Source organism: Rhincodon typus, chromosome 27 (assembly GCF_021869965.1).
Source record: "Rhincodon typus isolate 14 chromosome 27, sRhiTyp1.1, whole genome shotgun sequence".
Classification (NCBI taxonomy): domain Eukaryota; kingdom Metazoa; phylum Chordata; class Chondrichthyes; order Orectolobiformes; family Rhincodontidae; genus Rhincodon; species Rhincodon typus.
In genome coordinates this window covers 25,100,626-25,119,999 of record NC_063358.1, presented here as the reverse complement: position 1 = coordinate 25,119,999, position 19,374 = coordinate 25,100,626, and the positions used below count along the sequence as shown (strand labels likewise).

The window sequence follows — 19,374 nt, the reverse complement described above, 5'->3', positions numbered from 1 at the left end:
ATGATGACTCTGGGAATAGTGGGGCTTTATTTCCAGCGTGCTACTCTAGTGAGGCATGATCCCTAGAAAGAAACCTGCTGACATAGATGTGACTCCACTGTCACGAGTGGTTTTTTAATTGTAATATACTTTATTCATCATAAATCTTTAAGGAGATACATAGATACTGAAACAGTTCTGTACAGACTTTGCACATCAAGAAAAATAAACCTTGGATCTGACGTTCCCTGCATTTGCAAAGAACAAAGGCATTTCTTTCTTATGCTATTTACATACATTGGCGGCACCAAGAGGGTCTGACAACTGAACAGACCCCGATTTTACTTTGACAGTGGAGTCACATCTATGTCAACCCAGGTTAAGGTCAGCAGGTTTCTTTCTAGGGGTCATGCCTTAAACGGTGGTCTTTTCCTACTGCATGTTGGCAACTGCGAAAGCTTTAGTGCATCCCTCAGCATATGGCCCTGGATCTTGTAGCATGCCAGTCTGCTACACTCAATTGAGGTCACCTCTTTGCACTGGAAGACCAATGAATTTCAGGCAGACCAAAGAGCTGCTTTCATTGAGTTAATGGTCCTCCAGGCACAGTCAATGTTTGTCTGTGTGTTCTGGGGAACAGATCATAGAGCAGAGTCCTGCATCATGGAGCTGCTCAGACAAATCTCAGCAAAAATGACTGCGTCTCTCACCAGACCTCCTTTTGTATAGACACATTCTAGAAGGAAATGTGTAACAATTTTACATGACTATTTTAAATGAGTTGTGGCAGGATAAGTGTAAAAACACACACCGTGTGCAGCAACGAGTGCCCTGGTCTGCATGAAGGCTCTGATGGCCAGTGTCTTTCTCACCACCGACTGAACTACATCTTGGTACTTGTTGCAAAGTTCCAGCAATGAGACATTCTGCCTAATGACTTTGACAGTCTGCTCAAAGAACCACCTAACAGGATCTGCACTGTCTTTTTCTTGCAGTGTCTTGAGGTTGCTATGTGCTGACCACTCCCTGATGGACTTGTGGTCAAAGATGTTGTCCTTTACAAGTTTTTCCATGAGCGACAAGTGATACGGAATGGTCAACTACTTGGACTGTTCCTAGGTAACAAGGCCAGACCCATCTTTCCTAACACCTGGGGACAGGTAGAACCTCAGTATATAGTGACACGTGGTGTTTGTGTACTGAGGGTCTACACACAGCTTGATAAAGCCACCCACGAAGGTGGCCATCAGGATGATGGTGACGTTGGGTATGTTCTTCCCCTCCTTAGCTAGAGCCTTGTACATAGTGTTTCTGTGGACATGGTCTGTCTTTGGCCTCCAGATGAAATGGAAGATGGCTCGAGTGATTGCAATGTTACTGGCTCGAGGAATACGCCAGATCGGCATCATGTACAAGAATACTCAATGTGCCTTACAGTCGATGACCAGGTTTTTACCTGCAGTGAAAAGGGAGCTATGCTCCCATTTACCCAGTTTCTGCCTCACCTTAGCGATATACTCCTTGCAAGTTTGGCATATATGGCTGTTCATATGGTTGATACTTAATAGTCACCTGATTATAAAGGTGGCTGGCTACTCAGTCGTATCAAAAAATAATCTTGTGGAAGGAGAATGCTCGTCACCACTCTTTCTCAGTAGTCGGGAATTAGTCATAAATCCTGACCTTTTCTGAGAATAAGAATATAATTAAATATCATGATCTACTAATGTGTGAAGCTAATTACATGTATGTAACTATCTGAGTACTGTTTTAAAAATAATCTACTGGATGCTTTTAGGTTATCAATTGAGTTGCTAGCTTTGTGGTTCTCAAGAGAAGTAACATAGTTATTCTTTCAGATGTTGATGTTCCATCTCCGGATGAGAAGTCAGTCCTCACTTATGTCTCCTCCATATATGAATCATTTCCAAAGGTCCCAGAAGGAGGTGAAGGTGTCAATGCAAATGTAAGTTTTCAAACTTTTCAACTTGTAGCTTAACATGACAATGTAGTGTATTGCATTGCAAATGTAAGGAGTAAACCAGAGCTGCTCACATGAAAATGGCTAAATACTTTAACTGAAGGATACAACAGTGCAATGCCAAGTTTTTTTCCCACAGTTCTGGGTTTTGTACAAAGTTACCAAGAAATGGGTTTTTTTACACCTGCCCTTATCGAAATTATCCGTTTCATTAATAATATGCTTAAATTTATGAGTCATTTATGATACAGAAGGAGGCCGTTCCATCCCAATTATGCAAGCTCCCTGCAGAGCAGTCCTGTTAATCCCACTCTCCAACTCGATCCCTGCAACCTTGCGATGCTATTGCACTTGAGTGTCCATCTAATTTGGCTCTTATTATCAAAGTTGAGTACAGAGTGCTTGTGAAACCTGGAAACTTTTGTATTTAGTCATGCGATGTGATGTTGCTGGCTGAGCAGCATCTCTTACCCATCCCTAGTTACCCTTGAAAAGGTGGGGTGAACTGTCTATGTGCTGTTGGTTGACCACCATTGACATTAGGGAGGAATTCCAGGATTTTGACCCGAGATTTTGGCTTCTAACTCTTGCTTTACTACTTAACATTCTTGTACTTAGAATAATACAACAATAATTATGTCTTAAAATAGGATATTTGGCAGTGTGGGGGTCTGTTAAAGAACTTCAGGAAGGTTAAAAATGATTTATTGCATAGAATCCTAGAGATGTAACAGACCCTTCAGTCCAATCTAAACCCTTCTTTTTCATATACCCATTCCAGATGCCTTTTTAAGTGTGGTAATTGTACCAGTCTCCTCCCCTTCCTCTGTTCGTTCATTCCATACACACGCTACCCTGCGTGGAAAAGTTGCCCCATTTTCAATCTTACCTCTGTCACCTTAGACCTATGCCTTAGAGTTTTGGACTTTGACTATTCGCGCTATCCGTGCCCCTCATGATTTTATAAATGTCTAAGAGGTCACCCCTCTGCCTCCGACACTCCAGAGAATATGGCCCCAGCCTATTCATCCTCCAGTCCTGGCAACACCCTTGTAAAACTTTTCTGAACTCTTGCAAGTTTAACAATATCTTTCCTATAGCAGGGAAACCAGAATTAAACGCGGTATTCCAAAAGTTTCCCAACCAATATCCTGCACAACCGCAACATGACACCTCCCCCCACCCACCAACTCCCATAATCAGTACACTGACCAATAAAGGCAAGTGTACCAAATGCCACCTTTATTACCCTGTCTACCTGCAGCGCCATTTCAAGGAACTATGAACCTGCACTACAAGGTCCCTTTGTTCACTCCCCAGGACCTTACCATTAAGTGTATGAGTCCTGCCCTGATTTGCCTTTCCAAAATGCACCACCACACATTTATCTAGATCAAACTCTATTTGCCACTCTTCGGCCCTTTGGCCCATCTGATTGAGGTCCCGTTGTACTGAGGTAACCTTGGCTGTCTGCAGCATGTCATCTGCCAACTTACTAACTATACCTCCTACTGTCACATCCAGTAATTCATATAAGTGACAAAAAGCAGTGGACCCAAACCTGATCCTTGCAGCACGCCACTGGTCACAGGCCCCTCCACCACCTCCGGCAGTCTCCTACTTTCAATCCAATTTGTCTCCAAATGGCTAGTTCTCTCTGTATACCATGTGATCTAACCTTGTTAACCAGTCTACCGTGCAGAACCTTGTTGAATACCTTACTAATGTATAACTGAAGTTTGCAGCAGAATGAAGCCACCCAAGACACAGTAGCTTTTCTAGGCAAATCTAAAGCATGTTCTGCTACCCTGCTATTTTCCTAGAGTCTTGTCTTACAATGCTTCAAATATTTATGAAGACTTCTCTCAAAAGATACATTGGTCTTCACTTCAGTCACATCTTTTAGCGAAGCATTTCATTATTCAATCAAATTTCTGTAAAGAAATTTCACCTGACATCTCTCCTGTTCTCAATGTTAAATTGATAATTCCACATCATTAACTCCCAAATAGAATGAATATAGAAAGATTATTTTTATACTATCAAAACTGTTCAGTTTTAGAAGTCTCTTAATGTTCTTTTTCAGCTGAAGCCTCTGCTGTAAATACTGTATATCATTCCTAGCACAACCTGCTAACTCTTGCACTCTCAGGCTTTTGCCCTTTCTGTGATCAGTCATCCAAAAATACAGTATTCCGTGACCTAACAAATACTTGTGTATAAACCCATGATTCCTACTTTATTCTGTACACTATACTGCATGTGTGAAATTCAACATTTTTTTTTTATTCTCTTTACATACCTGCACTTTCAGGGAAGTATCTATTTAAACTTTTAATTGTTCATTGTTCATTCTCAACATTTCATGACATGTTGACTCTGAATTTTTCCATAAATGTATTGTCCCACTTTTAGCATTTAAGTTACATTTGCCATTTGTCTGCCAGTTCCTCTCTCCTGCCCATCCCCTTTTCTAAAGTTAATTAACAGCCCCGTTCACTCAAAATGTTTTAATTTTTGTGTAAACAAAGTTTAAAATGCATTCCTTCTGTCCAAGTTCAAACCATCTATATGTAACAAAATCAAAAGTGGGCCCAGCCCTTCCTTTTTGGGCTGGAGTACATCTGATCCTGTTCCAGGCTGAGCATAGCTTAGTTTGCCCTATCATTGTTTAATGACTGTTCGTTTGAAACTTTCCTTCCAAAGTGCTCTGTTTCTTATCACCTAATATACCTGAACTTCTCCAAGGGAACTCTTGGCATGCTTTATCAAAAGCTTTTCTGAAAATTTTCTATGCACCATAACTGCTGCTATCTTTTTATCTATTTAACTAATCCTCAGTAAACAATTAATAAATGTCAAATTTGCCATTAAAAAGTTTGAACTCCCTGCCTTTGATTTTTTTTTGTATTTCTAACTCCTTAATAGTTTGGTTTATTGATGTTAAATAGTTAACTATAGCTAATATACAATGAACAAGTCTTTATTTATGTGGTTCATCCTTCTTTTCCGTTCAGAACGTGGATCTTGCACCAGCTACTTTCAGTCCTTTCTTAGTTCAGGAAGATTGAAAAATTATGGCCATAGATCCTGCTGTTTTGTTTGTTTTGATGTCAAAACATATAAACAGCTACATAAAATTGATAATGATGCCATAAATAGCAATAAACAACTCCAGACTGAAATAATAACTAATACTTTGGTTTGGGTTTATTTAAATGATTCACTTGTACAATAACCAGAAGGTGGTGTGTGTGGCACTTGTACTAACTCAATTTTTGTTTTATGTGCAGGGTTTTCTAACACTAACCCTATCTCAAAATTATACATCGCAGAAAGAATATAATTCAGCTCAGGATTTTGTCTGAATTTTTTTCTTTTTAACAAAAAATGTTGTCAGCTCACTTCCATCTTTAAAGACTTATGCACACGAGCCTTCAGCTCTCTCTGTTTCTGCCCTCTCTTTTATGATCTGAATGGTACAATTTTACTCCCTTATCACACACTCTTCCAAAATGCATCACTTCATACTAATTTGCATTAAATGTTATCTACTGTATATTTCCACACTTTAATTGTCTGTGTTCGTCTGAAGTCTGTCCACACCTTTTATCTACATTTCCAAGTTTCAAGTTATTAGTAAACTTTACATTTTACCTGCTGTACCCAAGATTTGACAATTAATGTATATCAAAAAATGGAACATTGCTTTCGTTGTGGTTGAATTGATGTGTTAAGTGTTCTAATTGTCAGTCATTGTTTAGGCTTTTCTGATTATTATTGCTGCTTTTCTCTCCAGGAGGTTGATTCTAAATGGCAGGAATACCAGAATAAAGTAAACTACCTCTTCGAGTGGATCAGGCAGCACATCATACTGATGTCTGATAAAGCTTTTCCACACAATCCTGTAGAACTTAAGGTGAATATTCCAAATCTTCCTGCTATGTCATTATATACAGAACTTGGAGAACTATGCAGTGTTTAAATAAATTCAGATGGCAATAATAGTAATTTTTAGGGTATGTTTTTGTATGGTGCTGCAAAGATTTGTTGGAGAATTGTATGCTATATTCAGCCCAATACTTGTACTACCAGTAAATAGAATAACTACCAATTTTTTGATGAAACAAAACAAAAGTTGCTGGAGAAACTCAACAGGTTTGGCAGCATCTTTAGAGGGAAGGCAGAGTCGATGTTTCAGGCTCTATACTTTAGAGTCTAGGGCAGCCCCCTTCTGAGGAAGGGTCACTGGACCTAAAACGTTGACTCTGCTTTCTGTCATGAATGCTGCCAGACCTGCTGAGTTTCTCCAACAGCTTGTTTTTGCTCCAGATTTCCAGCATCAGTAGTGGATTTGAGATTCACTGGAAGTGAAGTGATTTTAACGTTTGACTCTGGTTTAAAATAATTAATTTATCTTGCTTTTGACTATTTTTATCTGTTTCTACATGTATTAAACTCTCGTCTGATTTAAGGAACTATACTTAAATTCACTGTGCATATTTACCAGTTCTAGATGAAAAGTGTTTGATGGAATACTGGAATTTTGACTATAAATTATGGAAAGAGTTAAAGTGGAAAACAAATGGCACTCAGTGAAAATCCTCTTAAAGTGAATTTAATCTTGGTGTTATTTACTTCGGCTGTAGAGTAGTTGGTTGTATCTTTTTGGTTGAAGGAGAAAGTTAATTGTGGGAGCAGTTGTGCAGAAACTGAAAAGGTATATTCATGGAATTATTTTATATATAAAAGAACAATTTTTGGTTTCCAAAATGTCTGAAATGGTACAGTAAGCTTTTTTGGATTCAGTCATGGAAGCTTTAACTGCTGATTCTCTTCTCTTTCTTTCCACAGGCACTTTATAATGAATATGTACATTTTAAAGAAACTGAAATACCAGCAAAAGAAGCAGAAAAGGCACAAATACAACATTTATATAAATTATTTGAGGTAAGAGGTTGGGACTAGAAATTGGGTTAAGCATAAATTAAAAGGGTGACAGAAACTAGGGAATTACAGACCAGTTAGCCTGACATCTGTGGTAGGGCAATTATTAGAGCCTGTAATCAAGAATTGGGTAACTGATCACCTCAAATTTTCAAGTTACTCAGGAAGAGTCAGCATGGACTCATAAAGGGTAAGTTGTTCTTGACAAACGTCACTTTTTGAAGATATGACAAAGGTGGTGGACCAAGGTAAGCTGATACATGTTGTGATATAGACTTCCAGAAGGCTTTTAATAAAGTTCCATACAAGAGAATGTTAGCAATGATGGAAGCCCAGGGAATTGAGGGCAAATTACAGGAATAGATAGGTAATTGGTTGAGTGGCAGGAAACAGAATTTGAATAATGCGTACATAAACAAATTGGCAAGATATAACAGGCATCCTGCAGGGATCTTTTGGAGCATCAATTATTCAGTTATTATTAACAACTTGGATAATGGCTTAAAAAGTCAAATATCTAAATTTGCTAATGACACGCAATTGGGCAGCTTTGTAGATAGTGATGACAACAGGATATTGATAGGTTAGGTGAATAGGCAAAGCTGTGGCAGATGTGTTTTAATGTAGGCAAGTGTGAGGGTATCCATTTTGGACCGAAAAAGGATAAGTCAGGATTTTTTTTTTAAGAATACGGTGGATGGCCAATCTGACTGGGGGTCAGATACCTAGGTGTTTAAAATGACATGAACAAGTGCAGAAAATAGCCATGGAGGATAATGAAATGCTGGCCTTGTCTCTCGAGCTGGAGTATAAGAATGCAGATGTTATGCTGAAATTATACAAAACCCTTTGTTGACCCTACTTGGAGTACTGTGAGCATAGCTGGGCATCACATCTTAGGAAGGATGGCCTACTACTCTTCCTAAAATGTGATCTGACAACTTGTGGTTTAACTGTAGTGATCTAGCAGCACTTCTTTTGGACAGGGCCAGTGAGCTGTAGGTACTATACATGGAGGACAACCAGTAGGGTTGGCTTTCCTGAGAATCAAGAATCCGAAGAGCCCAAATATGGAAAGAGTATATGCGGGGATTGAATGGTGGTCAGCTACTGTACTTGTTCTTAATGTTGGTAGGAGAGGAATACTTCTCCGAACTCCCATCATGCCTTTTTTCAGGATTGTTGATTTGACTCCTCGGGGCATGAATGCATGCTAGAGGCTGTAGTTGCACATGGTCCAACTTCACAACAAGGCCTCAAAACAAACTTAGACACCTCCTCCGCACCACCCCCCCCCCCCCCCCCCTTCCCCAGAATTTGCCCAAACATTAACCTACTTTCTCATCATAACGAGGCAAAAGCATGAGCACTTTAGTGGATGATGTACCTGCAAATGGGCCCTTTGATCACAATCCAATTTATAGGTCTGGATCTTAAAAAGACGGCATTTTTCTTGCTCAGAATAGCTGTTTCTGTATTTGGGAACTTCGGCAATATCTGTTTCTTTTCCTTAGGTTTGGATAGAGTTTGGTCGAATTTTGCTTCCCCAAGGATACCACCCCAATGATGTAGAAGAAGAATGGGGCAAACTGATCATTGAAATGTTGGAGAGAGAGAAAGCCCTCAGACCTGCAGTAGACAGGTTTGTTTATTAATATGATTATTATTATGTTTTCAGTTTTGCAAGCAAATATAATCAGTAATAAAAATGAAATTTCTACACCACGTCCACCAGAATAATCCACAGGACTATTTGAATGCTTAATTTGTACGATTGTTATCAGTATTTTGGTGAAACGGAATTTATGAGCATTTGAAAGCAATTTTTTAACCATGCCTTAAGATAGGAAAAAAAAAGGTCCTTTATATTAGCAGCTCTTGATTATTGGTATGTCAATGAAATAGAATTGATTATATTGCTGATTCTCAGTAAGCAATTCTATCTCTGCAATAGTTTGTTCTTGTACATTGCAAATGCAAAACAGAATGTTGTTATTAAAACGATCAGGACAGTATAGTTGTGGTAAGTAGATTGGGCCTGACACAGCAGCACACTTGGATTTTACTAATATTTAAATTGCTTTTAAATTGGTTTAGAAAAGTGTGATGCTCCACAACTGCAAGAAATTTTACATTATGCCATAGTGATTTTGAAAAGACTTGGAGTTGTATGATTATGCCAGTATCAGTGAGACATTAGACACAAAATATTGAGTAATATTAAGTATTACTCAATATTAAATATCAAGTATTTTGAATTCTATATGTTCCTCGTACATTAAGCTTATTTTGTCTACTGTATTTGGAATATTTAACAATTTGAAAAATAATAAATATAAAGCTAATGAACAGTATGTTAACTTTACTGGTTTTTTGCCTCGCCCTTCACCCAAAAAGCACTGTATTGGCCAAGTCACAGACTGTGTAGGCAGGACTTCTTGGCAGCATTGTACCACTATATTTGTGATAAATTCAAGGTTTAGAACTTCAGCAAAACAGTTGGTAAAGAAATGAAGCTGAGGTGTGATTAATTAAAGGACCTTAACCTGCACTGACCTACATCTTATTATTAAGAAACTAGATATCAAACCAAAGATTCAGCAGGAAGACTAGCAATAGTCTTCAAGAGGCAATGGCCTAGTGGTATAATCGCTGGAATGTTAATCCAGACAATGTTCTGGGGACCCAGGTTCGAATCCTGCCATGGCAGATGGTGGAATTTGAATTTAATAAAATATCTGGAATTAAAATCTAATGATGCCCATCAATCCATTGTCAATTGTTGGAAAAACCCATCTGGTTCACTAATGTCCTTTAGGGAAGGAAACTGCCAACCTTACCTGGTCTGGCCTACACATGACTCCAGACCTACAGCAATGGGGTTGACTCTGAACTGCACTCTGGGCAATTGGGGATGGGCAATAAATGCTGCATAGCCGGCAATGCCCTCATCCCCTGGATGAATTTTAAAAAAAGGCAATAGTTTGTACAGTGTAGCAAAGATTTATTGATATTGCAATAGATAAATAATACAGCATGTTCAGAAGTCACATTTCTCTGCTAATCTTGGTATATCATAAGTTGTTGAGGGGTGAAGCCCATTTTCAAGAAGTGTTGCTGTGGTGTGGTGAGTAAATGTAAATCTTTTTACAATGAAGTGGGTATGGACACAAATTTGGAAATGATGGACAGTTCAACATATTTCAAAATGTTGTATCCAATGAAATGGATGAAGTAGACATGCTGTAGTAGCCAGATTTTCAAACAATAAATGTGCTCGATGGCAGTATAGAAAGCCATGTGCTTAATGTGAAATTCATTTCTCCCTCTGTATCCTTTTCCAGGCTGGAACTATTGCTGCAGATTGCCAATAAAATCCAAAATGGAGCTTTGAACTGTGAGGAAAAAATAACATTGGCCAAAAATACTCTGCAAGCTGTGAGTAGTGGTGACCATTACAGAGATAATTTGTAATATCTCTGTTCTGTGGGGGATAGATTTGTATATATAATGTAAAAACAAAAGTGCAAAAATACTTAGTCAGGTTTGTGCAGAGAGTAAATGTTTCCGATCTGTGACCTTTCATCAGAACTGACAGGCTAAAAATGTAATAGTTTGAGCAAGTGTAAAGGGGAAGAATGGGGGGAAAAAAGCAAAAAAAAAGGAAGATTGTGTAGAGGAAAGAAGATATTAACTATTGAGGTTTTGTGGTACAAGATTAAAGGGAGTAGTAATGGGGCAATTTTTAAAAAAGTGTCTAGAAGTATGAACAATAATATACTGCGTAGCTGCCATTTGAAAACCAGGTTGGCAAAGTAAACAAAATAGAGGCAGAGGTTATGAACTTCATGTTGTGTTCAGAAGGCTGTAAATGAAAATGTGCTGATAACGAAGTGTTGAGTTTCATTTGAATACTGTAGCAGGTCTAGGGCAGAATTGTCAGAATGGAAGTAAAGTAGTGAATTAAAATGGAAACCTTTTGTCTTAACGGCAGTGTTCTGCGAACTGATTTTCCTAGTGTAGCAGGGACCATATCATGGGCAGCAAATAAAAATTAATGTTTGCTACAATCATGACATTCAATACAGTCTATATGATCACATCTCATGAGCTGGATTAACGATTATTTTCCCCAAAGTTATGAGTCACTAACTAATAAGCTTCTCAAATTAAAGTCTTTCAAGTTGTTGTGTCACAGATGCATGAATTTAATTTAATTTAATGTATTTCATCTTGTTTTTCCCCAGGATGCTGCTCACATAGAGTCAGGCCAGCAGGTTCAATATGAAACTGAAGTGCTTATGTACTTAGAGGAATGTGAGCAAATAATACGGCAGCTTCAAATTGATGTGCAGATTCTGAGAGATGAGAAGTATTATCAAGTGGAACAAATTGCGATGAGGTAAGTGTTTTTTTTTCTTGATAACGTGTTTATTTGGACCAAACATTCATTCCATGTGAAGCAATGCCACCAATTAAGAGAACACAAAATAAAATTGTCGTAAATGGAGATCTTCTGTCCTTACATTAGAAATGCATACACATTTACTGAACGACAGTGAGGGTCGCACTATCCCTTACACCACTATCTGTATTTCAGTGGTAAATGCAATTATGACTTGTGGTTTTTGCATTTGTTGTTTCTTTAAGCAGTGCTGCTACAATCCACTAAACTTTCAATAAGTAATTGTGTAATTGATGTTTAAGCTGTTGAATATTGTTTAGTATCATTTTGTGTTTTAATATTTAAAAGGAAATTGTGAACTATTAATCTGATAACTTGTTACTTAAAGATGTTTCTGAGTTGCATTATGAAATTTTGCTCACAGTCTGACAAGATTGTGACTGAAATAATACCGCTACTAAAGTGCAATTAAGTCAAGTGTTTAGAAAATCATAGTGAACATGTGTAGTCTGCTTAGTGGAAATTGAAGTGGCAAGGATACCATATTATTTTATCTGTGGATACCAGACCTGCAGCCAACTCCGAAGAGAAGCATATGGAGCTATAATATATTAAAAGGGCATTTTTATGCTTATTGAAATACAGAATTGTGGGTGAGGGATGATGGAAAGAAAATTTTTGTGTTTCAAGCACTCAGTTCCAGCTTTGAGTTCTACCAGATTGGTAATGTGCGATCGAGTTATCAACGTACATTTCTTTCTATTTGTCTTCAATAACTTATTTAGTCTCAACTACAAGTTAACCTTAATTTATCAACTCGCCACTTCAATGCATGTGTGCTGGCTTTGAATTTGGAAATATATTGCTGATTTTCTGGTAAAATTGTGTGCAGTTCTTGCATTTGTGTATCCACCCAATTAGAACTAGGTTAAGATTATCATAAAATCTTTAACGTATATCTTTAGAGTGCGATATATTTTCTCATCAACCTGTTCAGAGATGTTATTACCTCTGGAGCAGGTATGACTTGAACCCAGGCCTCCTGCTGTAGAGATAGGTACCCTACACTGCACCACGAAACCCTATTAACTGTCTCATTTAACTGTTTTAAATACAAATGAGGCAGGCCCGCACTGATTGTTCAGGACATTGCCATGAGTCACATGGCATCAGATCAACACTGAAATTTATAATGTCACAGTACTCATTTGTGTGACAGGCTGAATGTCTTTTTGGTTTGATGATAACTTTCTATTAGTGGAGGATACCACTCATTTCCTGCAAGGTAGAAGCATGAGATGGTTAGCTTCAAAACTTATACAGCATGAGGATAGAGTGGTCAGTATGAATAAGTTGTTTCTTCTACTGAAGTTGTTTTTTTCTTGCATTTCAATTCTGACGAGTACAAGAAGTGTCAGCTTCATGACATTTTAGTAATGTTAACACATCATTGAAGGTGAAAGATGACTTTTAATTAGAAAATCTGCATTAAGATTGTTTTAATATGACAAGCATGGCAGTAATGTTACCTAACGAATTTGATATACTGGTATAAGTCATGTCATGTTGACGTGTTGATGAAGCCTTGATTGGCATATTTTATCTTTTTGTTCACAGAATTATTAAACTACAGGATGAGCTTGTGGCATTGAGACTTGAATGCACAAACTTGTACAGAAAAGGACATTTTATCTCCTCCACAGAGCATTTGCAACCTTTGAACTTGACTGTCACTGACTTAACAACTGATGCCAGTTCAGGCACTTTGCACATCACTTCCCTTATGGGGTTTAAAAAACCCGTGACAAGATCAGAATTGATTGCAGCCTCTTCAACACAAGATGAAGGAAACCTGAGATTTGTGTATGAGCTTTTGGCTTGGGTGGAGGAAGTGCAGGTACTGTAAAATTCTTCGGTTATGCAAGTCAGAACTGGACTGCGCTTATGCAAGCTAAGGTTTCATTGTTTTGAATTGTTTGCAAGCTTTTGTGAAAATGAGTTTGTACCCCCATCTTTAAAAACAGCACAATTGTTGGCTTTTGTTGGATTATGTCCATACCACACAATTATTTGAGCAATGCCTTGAAATGCAGTTGCTGTTAGTATGCAATTTCGTTTGCCAAAATTTCAGATTTATGCTTCAACATAAAAATCTATCTGCATTGCTAAAGTTGCAAGTATGTGTTGCAGGCCATGCATGTTGCATTATATTATCTTGTTCCCTTCAACTAGTAATGAAATTGAAATGGAAAAATCATCAAATATTTTCCAATTTTTGATTCTAAAGTTAGTTACAAGCATTGGTCACGGTCAAGGAAATCCCTGTGGCTGGTATCGGCAATCTTTCTCAGGCTTTCGAAGCTGTAACATCTTCTCGGCTACACGGTGTCATGACCAAGGATTATAATCTTGGATTACCTCCTGGGCATAACCTTTTGTTTGCAATGTGTGCCTTTTCTAAAGAAAGATGATACAGCCTAAAGAGGAGTTTGAATGTAAATGACGCACCTATGCGGTCAGAGAAATCTCAAACAGAGACTTAAAAGGAAGAGATGGTGAGAGTCTGTCTTCTCAACCCCTTCTAAACAAGAAGCCACTTCCTGCAGTAATGTTTGTGTTTTATCCTTTTGAAAGACATACAAAGACCAGGATGGAATGCCAGCTTCAAATCTGGCCTGTCTGTGTTTAGTGGCCTGATGTCCTAGAGTTAAGCACCTTCTCAATTTGAGTGCTACCAGCCAGCTACTGTTGAAAGGAACCAGGACAAAAGAATTTCAATCTTCCTGAAAGCCCCAGAATCTTGATGTTGACAGTTCTTCTATTAATGTCAACATTACCATTAACATTACTGCAGTGGTTGCAGAATTAATTTTCGTCTACTCTTCACAAAACAGCTCTGAGATGATCCGTATATTTTTTTCAACTCTTGTTTTTTTTGGACTCCCATCTTATTCCGTGTGTGTGTGCTGGATTATTTTTCTTCTTGCATTTAGTAACAAATAAGCTCTTGTGATTTCAAGATAGCCTTACTAAAACGTCATTCATTTCGTCTGGGCGGGAAGGGATCCTTCTTTAAATTAACTTTGTTGAGACCAGCTGAGGGAGAAGGTGAATCAAGGAGGGGAGCAAGTTCATCCTTTCTCACCCAGGAGCTTAATGATTGGGCATCTTGTCTGGAACAATTTCAATGTCAAGTAGTTAGATTGGAATTGATGCATGTTTTGATCTCACAGGTAAGGCTTGATCGAGCTGAGTGGGGCACTGACTTGCCTAGTGTGGAGATACAGCTTGATAACCACAAGACAATCCACACTGCGGTAGAAGAACTGGAATCTAGTCTTAAAGAAGCTAAAATTTATGAAGTAAGTTTTTTTTTTTTTTTCATGTTTATGTCTCAGTAATTCAGGCATGTGTATTTCACGACCAGGTGAATATATCAAAACTCTAGATTAGCTGCCAATTGCATTCTAAACTTCTGCTAAATATCACTATCTTTTAGGCATGGACTTTGTGTAGATCTTAACAAAGGCCTCCTCTTTCAAAGGGGACCATTCTGCCTGTCTTTATTGCTGAATAACTTTTGCTTTATTAGAAAAGCTTAGTGTTAATGCCTTCTGCATTCATCCTAAACTGAATACCCACAACGTAATTGCATTTGTATAAGAGTTAATTAAGAAAATGAATAATCAAGGTGAATGTAGCATTAACTTTAATTTGAAATCGCTTGTTGTAGTATCAGATTTATTTGATTGGTTTAGGTTTATTGCTTGCAAAATTGAGGCTCTGAGAAAAAGGAGGACTGTCATTTATTCTTCCGTCATTCAAGAAGTTTGTGACAATTTTCTACCCCAACTCTTTTCTTGGCTCATTCCCATATTTTTCCAAGTAATAAGTATTCATACTTTAGACAGACATCCACAATTTTCAATTAAGTAATATTGTCACTTTTTTGGTAAGTAAAGGTAATTTTATTGCTTTGTTTTTGAAGGCTTCTGTGCTTTCAGAGATTATCATTGGTGATGTCAGTTTCAATCTTTAAATTCCATTTTTGCGTTGCAGAATACTGTGCTGCGATGTACTTGTCCAGAAACCATAAAGTTTCCCTTTACAATGTACAACATACATTGATTTCTCCAAATTATTCTGTTTACAGGGTCAAATCTCTCCCAATTTCAAGACCAGTTATGTAGATACATTAAGTAAACTGGAGCTACAATACCTCAAACTACTGGTAAGTTGTTAGTTTGAATCACTTAATCATTTCATAATTAACGAGAAATAAAAGTGCTACCCAATATATTACGAGTTTGATGACCACTGGTGAGTATTAAAAGCTTTCAGCTACCCAGATTAAATCTTGTCTGTGCCAATAATTAAATAAAACCAATATAAGCAGTGGAATAGGACATGATGCTTTTTTTGTTAAACCTGAGTTACCTTGTACATCTTCATTGGAACCAAGCAGACAAGTTTGTGCATTTTTTAAGGTGTATTACATTAGGATTTCTTTCATCCTACTTTTAATGAGAGAGAATTCTATAACACTTCAAAGCTAATTTCTTTAATAAGTCAAACCAAATTTTGTGGCAAAAATGCAAATGGACAAACAAGGAGTAGAAGTAGGCTGCTCTGCCCCTTAAGTCCACTATTCAATAAAATTATGGCTGATCTGATTATGACTTCAAACCATATTCCCACCAATCCCTTGTTAAGCAAGAATCTGTTGACCTTTCCTTTAAGAATATTCAATAACTGTTTACACCACCTTTTCAGGAAGGAGTTCCAAAGACTCCTAACCCTCAAGGTTTTTAAAAAAAAAAAATTCACTTCACTTCACTTCATCTCTATTCGAAGCAGACAATTGCTGATACTTAAACAGTGACTCCTAGTTTCCTTGATTTTTTTCCCCATAAGAGGCAACATTCTCTTCGCAACGCCCATGTCAAGATCCCTGTCAATTAACACCTTACTTTTCTTAAATCCAGTAAATACAAACCTAGCTTGTCCAACCTTTCTTCGTAAGACAACCCATTCATTCCAGGTGATAGTGTAGTAACTGTTTTCTGAACTGCTTTCAACAGATTTACATTCTTCCTTAAGTTGACCAACACTGCCTACACCAAATGGACTAAAGCAGTTCAAAAAGGCAGCTCATCACCACATTCTAAAGATCAATGAGGGATGGGCAATAGATGTTGGACCAGCTAGCCTGATCACCAGAATGATTAGAAAAAAAATGCCCTCTAATTTTCCAGAATTCCTCCATCGTTCCATTTCCAGCTTTATAACTCCTCCTAGGATGTTATTTGTATCCTCTATAGTGGAGACTGATGTTAAATACCTGTTCAGTTTATCTGCCATATCTTTATTTTGCATTATTAATCCTCCAAATTCATTTTCTATGTAGCCAGTGCTCACTTTAACTGTATAGAAAACCTTATCATTTGCGTACATGTTTCTGGCTAACTTTTTCTCATACTCCAGTTTTACCCTCATTAATTGTTTGGTCATTGTTTGCTTATTATATTCTGTCCAATCTTCTGACTTCCGCCTGTCTCTGCACACTTGTTTTTCCTTCAAGTTTGACACTTTAATGTCTCTGTAAAATTCAATCACTATTATCGTTACTGCTTCACTGTGAGATCATTATTTAGTCTTATCTGAGCGCGCAATACGAGGTCTGGTATAACCTGTTCTCTGATCAGCTCCGTAACATGCATTTCCAAGAAACTATCGTGAAAATGTTCTGAACTGCTCAGCTTGGCTGCCTTTGCCCACCTGACATTTGCATTCCAATTATAAATTAAAATTGACCATGATTATTCCCTTGCCTTTTTGACCAGGGACCATTTATTTCTTCTTTTTATGCTCTAACCTGCCTATACATAGAGTCCCACAAGTGACCTCCTGCCTTCATTCTTTTTCATCTTGTCTCAAACTGTTCCCACATCCTGGTTTACTGAACTGAGGGCATCCCTCTCTCCATGCTAAAACTGTGATAATGTAACAGTACCATCTGTCCACCGTCTCCTAGCATCATGTTCTTCCTAGATGTGCTGTATCCTTCAACATTCAGGTCCCAAACCATGTCAGCTTGCAGCCACTTTTCTGGAATGCCTAATGGATTGAATCCATTTATTTCTATTGGTTTACCCATTTCAAATACTACTTGCATTCAAATACAAAATTTTTATTTTGATCTTGTTCTTTTTGTATATTCTAGTCTAATCAGTTAGTTTATTCTTAGATTTGTATTATTTGTCCCTCTCCGTCAATCCGTTTGTCACGGTTTTCATTCTTTCTTATCTGCCCTCCTTGATTTACCACGTCCTCTTAGATTTGATCCCTTGCCCCCACTATTTAATTTAAAATTCTTTTGACTTATGTATTTTTAAAAAGTTTATGGTATTTTGCCAAGCAGTCTGTACATATGTATGCTTTAAGAACAATTGGTAACAACAGCAATTTTAGAATTTTTAATTAAAGCTCAAATTTAAAAAAAAAAATACACTTGAATGAACTTGGTAGGAGGAGGAGAGGAGGCAAAGCAAAGACTTCAGTAAGAGGGAAACTGTCTTGAAACAGCTATAGAAGAATGTGTCTATTGCCATCAGTGACCATGCTCTGCAATCAATCAGGCATAGCTTACCTGCAGCCAATCACCACAAGCAGACAGGACAGCTAAGGTTTTGTGGCAGAGCGGAACTGAGGGAGAAACGAACAAAGATAAAAGCTCAAAGCACTAATGTATGGAATGAGAGAAAGATAAAATACAGCAAACCTTATGTGAATATTTAGTTTATATTTTTAAAGCTCAAATCTTTGTATAAAATAACAGTTTTTGTTAAAAAGTCTACTCGACTATTCAGACTTGCTTCAGATTTCTTCTGTTCCTTTGCTACTGCTTTTCCTGTTTCTTGTTCTAATGGGAGCAAAATGTCTGGTAATTTCCCATTGTGAAATTGAAAGACACTGGAGGTCCTGAAAGTAGGTAGACAATTAATTTGATTAGAACTAGTTTTGATTTTGCAACAGTATGGAAAAGTAGTTAAACATTCACAGCAGTACTTATTTTTATTTCATTTTTCTGAACAATTTTCTTGATAATTTAAAGATTATTTTCATTTGTTTTCTTTGTTTGAATTCTACTGTTTTCCCCTCTGATTATAAAGGGTTCATCTCTGCATTGAAACTTGTGCCAGTGCCACTTTCCACCAGTCTGAAGGGGTGAAGAACAGTGAGTGGATAGGAATATCCTTTCCTCTCAAACACTGAAAACTAGTGCATTCCATGTACCAAATGTATTATTTATATGTATAAAAGGAATTTTCATTCTGCAAATTAAAATCGTAGTTGACAGTAGTTATAGTTTATTGTAATAGTGTTCTCATAATCAAACACTGATCTCTCTACAAAAGTGGTCAAACAGTTAATTGATGGTCACAATTAATTGTCACAGCTGACTGGGGTAGCATGCTACAACTGAACCCTCATTATTTCCAGAGTCATCAGAAATGTGAAAATTTGATTGAACCTTCAAATTGCCTAATTGCACCAGTCTGTTAAATTCAAGTTGAGAGAATGCACGCCAGATTTTTCCATTTCAGACAAGCGCAGCCTGGCAATTGTTCAGATCACAGATTTCAATGAGTTGTTTTCTGCTAACTCCTTCTGAATCTTTGCTAATGATGCAAAGATTTCACTAGTTGAGAATTTTCCCTTTGTGTCTCTGAAGGTCTTGTTTTTCCCTTTTCTTCCTTTCAACAAGGTAAGTTGCAGCGTAGGGAAATGCCGAATGAGAACGGCTACCAGGAGGTTTTCTTTTATTTCCTCCCATATAAGGGACAGCAAGGTTCAGTTCCTTCTCTTTTTTTCAGGCTAGAAGCTTGACATTGCATGCAGGCTAAGGTCACCTGTCCAGGAGACTGTCAAGTGATTGTTGTTATGCTGAGCCCTTATGATAGTATTTGATTAGTTTTTCAAATATGATCTCTGGGTAAAAAACTGCCCTGAACACACCCAGGCAGTGTCATTCTTTCTGGAATGCACTGTCCTTACTTGA

At 37.6% G+C, this 19,374-nt stretch overlaps 1 protein-coding gene across 1 annotated transcript in view; it reads left to right on the top strand.

Moving 5' to 3' along the window:
• Window positions 1-19,374, top strand: part of LOC109915062 (microtubule-actin cross-linking factor 1, isoforms 1/2/3/4/5-like) — a 101,508-nt gene that overhangs the window by 33,428 nt on the left and 48,706 nt on the right. The window contains exons 6-14 of the mRNA XM_048612951.1: window positions 1,839-1,945; window positions 5,760-5,879; window positions 6,815-6,910; window positions 8,422-8,549; window positions 10,252-10,345; window positions 11,155-11,309; window positions 12,930-13,209; window positions 14,546-14,674; window positions 15,466-15,543. Coding sequence (XP_048468908.1) covers window positions 1,839-1,945; window positions 5,760-5,879; window positions 6,815-6,910; window positions 8,422-8,549; window positions 10,252-10,345; window positions 11,155-11,309; window positions 12,930-13,209; window positions 14,546-14,674; window positions 15,466-15,543 — 1,187 coding nt within the window. The remainder of the gene's footprint in view (window positions 1-1,838; window positions 1,946-5,759; window positions 5,880-6,814; window positions 6,911-8,421; window positions 8,550-10,251; window positions 10,346-11,154; window positions 11,310-12,929; window positions 13,210-14,545; window positions 14,675-15,465; window positions 15,544-19,374) is intronic.